Source organism: Diabrotica undecimpunctata, chromosome 8 (genome assembly GCF_040954645.1).
Source record: "Diabrotica undecimpunctata isolate CICGRU chromosome 8, icDiaUnde3, whole genome shotgun sequence".
In the NCBI taxonomy this organism is placed as follows: domain Eukaryota; kingdom Metazoa; phylum Arthropoda; class Insecta; order Coleoptera; family Chrysomelidae; genus Diabrotica; species Diabrotica undecimpunctata.
Genome location: NC_092810.1, coordinates 88,194,178 through 88,207,094, shown reverse-complemented (window position 1 = coordinate 88,207,094; position 12,917 = coordinate 88,194,178). Strand labels below are relative to the sequence as shown.

At 38.3% G+C, this 12,917-nt stretch overlaps 1 protein-coding gene across 1 annotated transcript in view; it reads right to left on the bottom strand.

The window, feature by feature from the left end:
• LOC140447740 (uncharacterized) overlaps window positions 1–12,917 on the bottom strand; it is a 399,971-nt gene that overhangs the window by 193,354 nt on the left and 193,700 nt on the right. Inside the window, exons 5-6 of the mRNA XM_072540569.1 lie at window positions 11,648–11,825; window positions 11,239–11,431 (exon numbers count right to left, since the gene is read on the bottom strand). Coding sequence (XP_072396670.1) covers window positions 11,239–11,431; window positions 11,648–11,825 — 371 coding nt within the window. The remainder of the gene's footprint in view (window positions 1–11,238; window positions 11,432–11,647; window positions 11,826–12,917) is intronic.

Genomic DNA, 12,917 nt, shown 5'->3' with positions numbered 1-12,917 from the left:
TAAACAAGTCAGCCAACAAAAACAATTACTTAATATATGTAAATGTGATATTGACAAAATATTTAATAAAATTGTAAGTATTGAGCCTAATTCTGTAGAATTAATACATGATAAATTTGGCTCAAGTAACTAATGTCGGTTCTCTTATTAAGAGTATTTGGGTGTTTTAGTATTGAACACATTTCCAAAAACCGTCTTTTGACGAGATTGCGTTCAGTGCCAAGAATTTTAACTTCATTAAAGTTCACTTTGTGCTTAGAGTTGATAGCATGCTGGGCAAGAGCACAAGTATGCTTAGATAAGTTGATATCACTGCGGTGTGTCGTAAGAAGCCCTCTCAGTGATCTCACTGTCTGACCGATGTAACATGAGTCACACTCAGCACAAGGTATATGATAGATTACATTAGCTTGTTCCAGAAGGGACAAAGGTGTTTTAGTTTTAGAAAACAACTTCCTGTCAGTCTTAGCATTCTTAACTGCAATTTTAACAGGTACGTTATTCTGTTTGTACAGTTTAACGAGCTTCTCAGTAACTTGAGGAAAATAAGGTAAAGATGAATAATGGGTAGTTGGAGTCCCAAGTACAGTATTAGGCAGAACAGTGTTATTAATGGAATTATTTGATATTATTCTAAGTTGGTCACCATTTGTAGCAGTCACAACTGCTAACATATAATTAATTAATATAATTTATTATTGAAATCCTAAAACCCCTCAGAATCCCGTTTATGAAACGTTCATGGGCAATAGACGGTACGATGCGCAAACTACAGGTCAAGAGGCGCTCGCTAAAGTCAGTTTTGGCCAACAGCTCACGCAGAGAGGTGTATTTCTCCAAGCCTTAACCGGCATTTTTTTGTCTTTAAATCGGGTAGAAAATCTGGGATTGGATTTAATATTTTCCCCGAACATCAAGGGAGAAATTAGAACAGATGATAAAGAATCTTGATTGAAAAACCGACTTCCAAATCTATAGAAGTGAATATTTAAGACCCGGCTTCCAAATCTACTGAAATAATTATTTAAAACCCAGATTTCACCCGATTAGGATAACGTTTAATACTAGAATTAGTTTAACCAAACACCTAATTCAACCCATTGGTAACCAGGAACCGATTGTCTCCAGAACCACAGCGTTCTTCTTCATTCGTTTTTTTCGGAGCCTCAAGGATCGTCAGAGTCTTAAGGGGACTTATCCAGGACCGCTGTAGTGTTGTGACAGACAGTAACAACTAGTTTCTCAGGGTTAAGGTTTTTCTTGTAATTTACAACTTTGTATATGCATATACCAAGGTTAGTACTTATTACAGTTTTTTGTAACATCTATAAAAAGTTAGGTAAATAGTTATTAATTAATTAAATTAGATTCATTGTTAGGGAAGGGGTTCATGATTTTTGTATAGCGGTTTTTAAAAGGGAAGGGAAGAAATTTATGTATCAGGGTTTTTAAAAAATTATATATATATCTTTCCGAGTCTGTTGGCCATACTCATCACACTTGATCACTTTAGATATCTCCCAGCATCTATGTGTAAGCATAACACTTACACATAGATCTGGTGTTTAGCTGCTTCGACACATATTAGTCGTATATTTGTTAGGTAAGGTAGTTTCTTTTGTATAACCGTCACGGGTTTTTTTTTTAGTATTTATATTCCCTACCTTACCTATCTAGGATTTAACTTTCGTAACTAACCTTAGTGTTAAGATCTCGCTTCTCCCATGGACTTAGATTATAGATTTACTAATACACCTTTTCGTTTGGCCCAGTAGTGGGGATATTTAATTTTGTCGTGGCTTTTTTGGTCCTCGCATACCGTAGCCCCACTACTGTAATTGTATTTTCTCTATATATATATATAGGTGAGTTTTGTTAGTTGTTAATATTATAAATATATTTGTTACAAGTAGTTTTGCTTTTATTTCAGTTCCTGCTTACAATTATAATATAGCAGAACAAGGTCAATAGTGTCTTTTCGGTTTTTAAACATTATTACAGGGTATTAAATCAATAGTACTTTATTCCTTGTTGTTCATAACTTCATTTATTTTTTTTGTTAATTTCCTTCAGAAATTAGCTGGCGCCCATTTTAGTATTTTCCTAGGCATCTCCGTATATTCTCTTATCTTACCCCTTTTATAGTTCCAGATTTTCCGGTGCATTATTATATTGTATTCTTTTGGTTAAAAGATCTCTTTTCCCCTTATCTCAAAGCCAAATTCTAGTGTAGTGAGGCTAGCCCGAATTCGTGCTTGAGGTTTTGTGTCTCTGTGTTCTTTTGAGCTAAGCCATTCTTTTTATTATAACTTCTTTGCTAGTTCTTCTCTAATTGATCATCTCCTTCTCCATATACCACCCCTAAATTTTATTTAGGTTTCAATTGGCGCTTTTGCGTTTGCAATTTGGTTAGGTTTCAATTGGCGCTTTTGCGTTTGCAACTTGAGTTGTTTCACATTGGGTATGTCATTTAAAGAGGAACCATAGCTTTGTAAGAAAAGGTATTTATTGATAAGGGAGGATGGATAGGAATTCTCAATCAGAATTTTTTTAAGTAATTGAAGGGATTCCCTTCGATTAACAGGATGTGTCAGTCTATTTAGTCTGCAGCTTAAAGCTTTAATTAAGTTTAATTTATATTTAAATGGATGACAAGAGTGGTAGTTGAGAAACCTATTAGAGGCCATTGGTTTCCTGTACCAACTTGTAGTTAAGGTGTTATCTCCCATTCTAATGACACGCATGTCCAAGAAGGGAATACTATTTGTGTTAGAGTCCTCTAGTTCAACAGTGAACTGTAAATGAGGATCAAACTCATTGAACAAAGACAAGGTGGCCTGAATCTTGTCTGGGGGTAAGGCTAGTAATAAGTCATCAACATACCGTTTAATAAAAGGGACCTGAAAATCCAAAAGACCCAAACGGTCAGAAACTAAATCATCCAGTACATAATTAACTAGGATGGGAGAGATTGAGGAACCCATAGGTGTCCCAAAAATTTGAAGATAATATTTGTCATTAAAGATCAAAAAATTAGTGTCAAATACTAATTGCAAAAGTTCTGCAAATACATCCCAGGAAACAGGACAGTTAGGTGGGATGGAGTTCCAGTGATTTCTTAAGGAGGTAATAACACTAGAGAGAGGTAAATTAGTGAAAACATCACATCACCACATCAAAACTCACTAAAATGTAGCCTTGTGGAAGTTCAAAGTTAATAATAAATTCACTAAAATGAAAAGAATCAACAACTGAACGCAATCTCGTCAAAAGACGGTTTTTGGAAATGTGTTCAATACTAAAACACCCAAATACTCTTAATAAGAGAACCGACATTAGTAACTTGAGCCAAATTGATCATGCATTAATTCTACAGAATTAGGCTCAATATGTTATTTACATAGTTTTTAAAATTTATTACTAGAGGCCGCCACCTGACGGCAGATTAAAAGTTAAACATTTGTTCCATAAGGATTGTCTAACTATTCTTTTTTAAACAATGATAATAGATATATATATATATATATATATATATATATATATATATATATATATATACATCGGCTTAAAACGTCTTTCGACGTTGTCCGATACCTAAACACCATCTCTTCCTATCTTCGCAGTCGTTTGTTGTTAAATTTCTTTCGCTCATGGACTTGTTTACGCCGTGTTGCCATTCTAATCTGGGTCTTCCTCTTTTCCGTCGACCTATCGGTTGCCATTCTATTACTTTTTTGGGGAGTCTTGATGCTGGCATCCGTTGAACATGCCCATACCACCTTAATTGTTTCTTCTCTATATCTTGAGTTATATTTCTTTCTATTCCCATACGTTGTTTTATTACATCACTATGATAATAGATATATAATATAATACTATAGATATAGATAGATGATATAATACTAGCGATTTTACCCGTCAACATGCGACGGGTTATTCAATTAATTGCCATCTACAGTCACTCCACCAAATTTTTTCTAATTCCCTCCTATTTTATCGTATCCCTCCATTTTTTTCGAGTTCCTCCAAAATATGATTGATTAAGAATATATGGTTGAAATGATATTATAGTCTGTTGTACAACGTTCATAACAAATGAGTCGTTTTGTAATATATTTTTTACCTGTACCTTCGGAGACGCCTCCCTCGCTCAATTGACATCACTTTAAAAGTTTTGAATTGCGGGAGATCAGTTCATATAGTTCCGACTCGATGGTCGGAAAGTGCGGACGTGTACCTTTGGAAGGATCAACTACTCGTAAGGCCATAGAGCTTTTCAGCACTCGGTGTGTAAGACACCGTTTGTGGCGCCGGTAGTATTGTTTACTGATAAGGCGAAAAGTGGATGCGAGGTTGTTTTTAATTAAACTGTCGAGGAGCTGCCTTTATAGGCTCCTCGCAAAAGTTATTTGCAACTTGGCGTCTTTGAAGAATTCGGGTTTACCACAGTGTTGGCTAATTGGCTTAGTTCCAGTGCCATAAAACAAAACACACACACATACCACAGTGTGTCGACAGGGATGACGCTGTAAGGCTTTGACATTTGACAAAGTCGGACAGAAACGGCCCCTGCTCCTGTAGTAAGAGAAACGGCAAGTGGAACCCTCCCTGAGAAATCAGGGAGTGAATACCCGCGAAGGTCCCTGGAACGGCACCCAGAATCCGAACTGGCGGCAGCCAGCTCGGTGGCAAAAAACAGAGTCTTTTAAGTAAAATTAACAAAATTTCTCGAACAACTACTGTTCACAGCCGTAAGACATCTATGGGTGAAATAACCATGCCACCCCCCTCCCTCCCCCCCCCCACGTAGGTGTCGGAGCAAGAAGCAAAAGCAAAACATGATGACGAGGAAACAGAGGACACGAGAAGGAATCGAAATCACTCCGATTCGGAATCCGAGGAGCAGGAAGCAAAGAGAATTAAAGAAATGGAGAAGGAGAACAACGAAAAAATGGAAAAAGCAGAAATGCTCCGGGCCATTGATAAATTAAACAAAGCAATTATACTGCAACAAGAACATTACAACAAAAATATGGAGGAAATGAAACTTCAGACGAAGAGCTGCAACGGATCATCCAAGAAAAAGATCAAGAAGATAAAAGGCTAACAGATAAAATTCTGGCCTTAATTGAAAACAGCAAGAAGGAAACAAAACCAGAAAAAGGAAAAAAGACCGAGATTCCGTTGAAAAAACGGAATCAAAGTCAAAATTAAAAAAAGAAACTAAGAAAACCGAGAAGGAAAGGACGAGGACAACCGAAAAGGAAAAGACAAAGGCAACCGAAAAGGAAAAGACTAAAATAATACCAATAATAAAAAATCAAGAAACAGCAGAAGACATGGAGACGGACAATGCCGAATGGCAAATATACTCAGTCAAAAAAGGCTCGAACAAACCTCGCACAGAGGAAGTGGTCCAAATCAGTGTTGCCGAAAGGCAAACTGAAATCATACAAAAACGCAAAGAAAAGGAAATGGACAAAACAATAAAGCAACGCCAAGCAAAAAGGCAAGAAAAGGACTCTCAGCCGAGCACTAACAAAGCTGCAGAAAAAACCACCGAAGAAACGAAACAGACAGAAACAACAAAAGTTTCGCCAAAACCACCGGCGATCATACTGAAAACGGTGAGCGAACACCAAAAAATTTTGCAAAAAGCTGAAGATTACTGGATCATCACACCCCCAGTTTGGATTTCATAGCATAACCCTATAGACCTGGAAAAACTCAAACGAGTAATAATCAGAGGACTGTCTGCAAACACAGACACAAAAACCATCATGGATGAACTTGCCAACAAGGGGGTTGAAGATATCAAAGTAATCAACATGATTTCTAGACTAGGGAGGATAAAAAACCACTTTCACTGTTCATGGTTACCATCAAAGAGGAAGAAGACAACAAAATCAAAAACATATCTGATCTCTGCTACATGAGAATATATGTAGAGGATGAGATAAAAAATAGAAAGGAGACTATCCAATGCTACAATTGCCAGGGATACTACCACAGCTCCAAAGCCTGCCACTGCGGCGCTAAATGCGTCAAGTGTGGAGAAAGCCACATCAGTAGCGAATGCGGTAAGGACAGGGAAACAACCTAAATGTGCAAACTGCGGAGAGGCACATACAGCGAACTACAGAGGTTGCTCAAAGGCACCTAAAAAGAAAACTGCCCCTAAACAACAACTAAAGGGCAGACCAATCAACAGCAATACCACCAACAAAGATGTTGCCTACGCTACGCGCAGGCCACCAAAAAACCTGCAAACGAAAATCCCGCAGCCACAAACGAAGCAGCAGCAATAATCGCGAGTTTTAATTCCAATTTTAATGCAAAAATGAACCAATTCTCAACCATGCTGGAGAAAATGACACAGGTGATGGCAGCAATTAGTAGCATTGGACAAATATGTTAGCACACCAATCGGAGGATCTTCGTATTGGGTCTTGGAACTCAGGTGGACTATATCAAAAATCAATCTTCTGGATGAATTTTCCAACAGACTGGAACTTGATATCATAGCACTACAGGAAACCAAACTAGTGGAGAGGAAGAAAACTAAATTTCCAGGTTATGATATCTATAGAACAGATAATCGAGCAAACTCAGGCGGCCATCATGATCAGAAAAGAAATTAAACATCAAGCCATCCCGACACCTGATGGCTTGGTCACAATGAAAGCCACGATAGTCCGGCTAATCACAGGAAACCAGACATTAAAAATCGTCTCAGCATATGTAAGGCCAAATGATCCAATTTTAGACGAAGACCTGAGACTCATCCTAGATTCAGAAGAACCCACAATCATTATAGGCGACCTACATGCAAGATCTCCGAACTGGTACGATCCTGTTACGTACAGAAACGGAAGACTGCTCTGCGGCTATCTCGAAACAAGAGACAGCACATACGTATTTGGCCCAACGGACCCTACATGCTACAATGGGTTGTCTCCACCCACTCATCTCGATATTGCAATCTTTCACAACGTGGGTCAACAATACGAAATAAAGTCATTAGACGAATGCGACTCAACACACAATTTAATCGTCCTGATCCTGGGCGCAATAGATATAAACTATTTGCAGACCCACAAAAAGAAAAAAACCAGCTGGCCAAACTTCAAAAGAATCGTGAGCGAAAACATCGGTGAAATACCCACTATAGACAACATTACAGAACTAGAAGATAGCGTAGCAAAACAAGAAGAAACCATAACAAACGCCATTGATGCCAGCTCAAAAGAAGAGAAAATAACCACAAAAAAATTAAGATTCAGAGACATATGTACTGAATTAAAAAACCTGATTAGAGAAAAAAAATAGAAGAAGAAGAGGAAGAGCCTACCGCACAAGAACTCAAGTAGACAAAAGGATTGCAAACGAGCTAAAGAGATAAATTAAAAAACAACTACAAAATCACAACAACGAAAGCTGGGACATCTATATCCAGAAACTAAATTCAAATAAATCCGCGTTCTGGAAGCCATCAAAAATATTAAGAAAAGATAAAAACCTATCCCGCCACTAACACGAGGAAAATTGAATCGTATATACCAAAGCTGACAAAGCGGAGGTATTAAAAGACGAAATTGAAAGAGCATGTAGAAACAGCTACCACCCCTACGAAGACTTAGCCTTCACGAAAGAAGTCGAATACGCAGCCAGAAGACTAAAAAGGAAAAAAAGGAAGAATAGGTTTGACACACACCTACCCTGAAGAGACCAAAGGCTTAATAAAGATGTCTAATGCCCAAAAAGCTCCAGGACCTGATAATATCACAAACAGAGCCCTAAAAAATCTGCCGGCGAAAGCAATCGTATACATCACGAACATCATAAACAGCATGCTTAAATTAAGATACTTAGCGGACAGATGAAAGGAAGCTTAAGTGATAATGATGGCGAAACCGGGAAAACGGCACTTTTCCACAAAACTATCGACCTAGTAGCTTACTGTCACCAGTAAGCAAAATAGCAGAAAGGGTAATCCTAACCAGACTCAATGAAGATTCTCAAGCTTTGGGATCTATTCAAGAGGCTCAGTTCGGATTTAGGACCAAACACTCCTGCGAACTGAAGGTACTAAGGCTGACAAAATTCATCACTAAAGGCTTTAACGAAAAGTTGTACACAGCAACGGCGTTCCTCGATAGAGTATGGCATCAAGGTCTGCTCTATAAAATAAGCAACCTAGGCTATAGTGAAGCGATGTCTCCCTGCATCATACCTGGCGAACAGAAGGTTCAGAGTTCGAATTGGACCAACCCTATTCGAGCTCGTAGCCCTGGAAGCTGGTGTGCCTTAGGGAGCGGTGCTAGGGCCGTACTGATATACTATATTCACAGCTGACACTCCAACAGACCTAAGAACACCGGTTAGTCTGTACGCGGACGATACAGCCATAGCAGCTAGCAGTGGAGATCCTAACCTAGCTGCCAGCCACCTGCAATGCTCTGAATAGATTCCAAAGATGGTGCATAAAGTGGAAAATTGCCCTGAACCCCAAAAAGACACAAGCCGTCATGTACAGACACCGAAGAAGTAGACCGGACAGGGAAATCGCCATAGCCAACACCCCTGTAGAATGGACAAACGGGGCTAAACACTTCGGAGTGATACTAGACAGAAAGCTTACTTTCACAGAACATGTAAAGCAAGCAGTCTACAAAGCAAAAGCCCTAAAAAGTCAACTCTCCTCACTAATAGGCAGAAAGAGCAAACTTCGATTCAAAACAAAAATGAGAGTAGCTAACAGCATAATACTACCCTCAATAACATATGCATCTGCCGCATGGGGACACACATGCAAAAGTAACAGGAAGAAAATCCAGATAGCCCAAAACTGGATGATCAGAGAGGCATTAAATATACCAAAATACGTACCGCTAAGATACGTATTTAGGGACACTGGCCAGAAAAAAATCTTAAGGAATATGAACGAAAGAGCCTATGATATCTTCAACGGACTCAGAAACCACCCAAACAGGATTCTAAGAGAGTTGACAGATTACGACATCAACACAAGAACGGTGCACAGACGGCCGAAACAACAACTAACTGGATATAGGGAACAAGAATAAAATGAAGAAATGAGATAGCCACAGAGGAGTCAAACCAACGTATTTTAGACAGTGAGCACCAAAAAAAATGAGGCAAAATTGCTGCAACCAATCAAGAGATGGTTGGTTGGATGAGTTTGGATGGTTGTAGCAATTGAGTCACAGTCTGGCGAGATTAAAACGATAGTATGTAGATAAGACCAATATACACCTGGGAACGCACACCTCAACACACGCACACAGGCACACATAGTATTAGTTTAGATGTAGTAAAAAAACAAAACCCAAAAAAACATATACACGGTGTGTGTATACACTTGAGAATGCACACTCCATAGTTAAGTTAGATTAGTAGTAGTATTTTAAGATAAAAAAAAAAACAAACACAAAATCGCTCACTGTCTAAACAAAACCATGTCTTCTTCAGAACACCTGTTTTTTGCTGTTTCGTATAAAAGCTTAAAAAAACCGAATTAAAAAGTATAATACCAGTCGTCAGCAAATCGAATGCTGATCCTATCGGGAATTCATATCGGGCATCATTCATGCACCGAGGTCATGTGCGGCATACATGGGCTCAGCCGGCGAGGAGAACAAAATTTATTTTGCCAATTCGGCGGCTGAGTGTACGAGCACACACTCTTTTTCGGACAGAGAGTCATTAGCCCAGGCTGGTGGCTCTCTGTTCGAAACATACACTTTTTCTTTTTAGGGACACCAGTCCCGATGTCAAGTTAGAGAAACTTCTATAGACTCAGTAAAGTAAATAGGGAGAAAAGCCGACATGTGTGCTATCCCTACAGTTAGGTGGCTTAACCACAGTCAATAAAAACGGAGAGTGTCCCATTACCCAGTGCACCCAAAGTAACTTTCAGATCATAAGCCTCCTTACGTAAGTCACACGTTGAGGAGGGGTTGAGAAAAAGCCTGGGGGTCAGATAGGTACCACTTCAATAGCGAAGTGTAACCGGTTTGATTTTCGGACATGTGGATCCCACTTTATAATGGTATACACATGTTCCTTAGGGGCAGGTGAATTGCGGGTGTGTCTTATTTCGACATAATGTCTTCAGTTTGTTAGAAATGATTTAAACACATTTGAGTTAAAGCTAGAAACACTCTCGAGAAAATAAGAAAATTACCTTTTTTGGATGGTCCTTTTGAAAATGGACCTTTTGTATAGTGCACAAAATAGAATAGAATAGAATAAAATAGAAAAAGTTCTTACTTGGAAGAAAAGATGTGGCACAAGGAGAATAATTCCGACTAGTGCGGTTTTTGTCTCTGTCTGAGCAAGAGAAATGAATGATGCTTTTACACCTGTGTAATAAATCTCTTTAATTCTTTGTATTTGAGAGGAGATGAATATTATCACATAAATAATGCACCTATTCACGTGTGACACCTTATAGACCATCCTATACCTGCAACTTGGAGTCAAGATAGTTGGTATGTGTAAGTGTTGGTAGGTAAGCAGGGTATATTCTTCTTCTTCAAGTGCCCTTTCCGCTACGGAGTTTGGCAATCATCATTGCTATTCGTATCTTTGAAGCTGTTGCTCTAAATAATTAAATTGCGCAGCCAAGATATACGTCGTCTCCCCACGCTTCGTTTGCCCTGAATCTTTCCTTGGATAATTAACTGGAGCAATCGGTACTTTTAACCTCTCATCACATGGCCAAGATAATCCAACTTTCTTCTCTTGATGGTGATCAACAGCTTCCGTTCTTTGTTCATTCTTCGAAGAACTACACTATTTGTTATTTTGTCTGTCCAAGGTATTTTCAAAATTCTTCTGTATATCCACATTTCGAAGGCCTCTAGTTTATCGGTATTGCTCATGTTTAAAGTCCAAGTCTCTACTCCGTACAGCAGTATCGAGAAGATGTGGCACAGGGTATATTACAGGTAGATTATATCCCGCAATAAATCAAAACATATGAATTTCTTTTTAATATCGAATAAAGTCTCGGTTCTTGGTCTAATATAATTAATATAAGATATAGAATGATATCAGATGAAAATCTTAAAATATATGTGAAGAAAAAACAAAAGAGTGGAGCTGCTTAAGACGAAAAGAGTGTTCATTAATCATGTTCAAAGTCATCATTAATTCCATTTATATCCATAAATTATAAAGAGTGTTGTTGTAAATATACAATAAACTACTTACTACTAAAATGGCTCCCCACTCCCGAATCTTCAGTAAGAGACCCGTCTTTGGAAGAAGTTTCTTCTGAATGCTGTTGATACATTCCGGCTACTCTTCTGTTGTTATTCGCCACCGTTTTAGCTGACTTTGTTTCTATGACTCTGATTGGTTCGGGTCTAGGTAACTGTGTTGATTGTAGGGTGAATTTGCCAATCTAAAAAATTAATCAGATGTTTTATTCAAAGCAGAATAAAAAAGCAAATATATACGTTCGATTGATGGACTAAAATTACAGCAAAAAATGACAACAAAATGGTTTCTGGATAAAGTCTATATATTTTAACCCTGCCAACTAAGTTAAATACTTTTTAACAGTCCCATTCCTGTCTACTGTTGGTAATATTATAAAGGAATTAAACGTGCAATTTACCTGTGGTGGGGGTGGATCTACTCTGTATATTCTGTTTCTGTTGTTATTGTCCGTAGGTACTACCGTCCTGGCTAACGCGATCGGCTTCTTTACAAAATTATTGTTCTTGTTTTGATTTGTTATGTCGCCAGTGTTATTCACGTCTGCAACTTTGTTCAACCTAGAGGTTTGAGTATGCCTGAAAAGAAGACAAAGAGCAAATAAATAATAATGTGGAAATCGTAGGTTGCCTTAATAATACTTTTGCTAATCCCTGATCTGCTGCGTATCAAATTGATTCAGATTTAATTAATATTGTCAATTCAATATATTGTGGCTAATACTGAATAGGGGTAATATATTTACGTAGGTGAAAATCGGATTTTATTCCAACGTTTACATTAACAGAGCTAGGAGATACATTTTTAATATTCGAACAGTTTTCGAAATAGTTAGTTTAAGTGGAATGTTCATTGAATTCCAGGCGTTTTGTCAGTCAGCAGCGGATTCTTCAGCTTCTCAGGCGCTGACTCCAGCTTATTTTTGATGCTATATCCGGTCTTAAACTACAGTCTTAAAGAAGGTTCCAGAACAAAGACTGTAATGGTTTGGTCACGTCAGACGTAGAAATGTGGGACGAATGATAGAGCTGTTAACGTTCAAAGGAATTAAGAGAGAGGTGTTTAAATGATAAAGATAAGACGGACAGAAATGAGTGGCGAAGAGTAAGGAACAGCGACTCCTGAAGAGGAAAGAGTTGAGGAAGAAAAAGAAGAATAGTTGTATTAAAGGTAGAAGTGCATCACATTTTCATTGTTTTTTAGCGGTTGTTACTGAAGTTCATCATGATAGAGATGGAATAGCCCAGACAATGAGGACAAAAACAAGTAAGACAACGTCGGTAAGACCGGTTCTAAACCGTCCTTTACCGATTCGATAATTAATTCGACTGTATTATGATGTATACATTTTGTTCTTATTTCATTTATAATGTATTATGTTAATAATAAAAATAATAACAAATGTATGGGGGACCTTTGGAGTTTTTTTGTCAGTTCTCTATCAGGCGTAACCCCCTGCGAGTGGGGGTGTTCTCTAGGTATTCGTAGCACCGACAGCCAGAGGGTTTCTGCCGTGGAGCAAAAACTGACCTTTGGTAGTAGGTATACAATGCACACCCATGAAAATGGTGAATGATAATTTATGTTAACGGTCGTTGCCTGGTGATCGCCAGGGCACGTTTTTTGGAGCCTGCGCTGGACTTGACAACATGCAGTACGTCGGGGCAGGG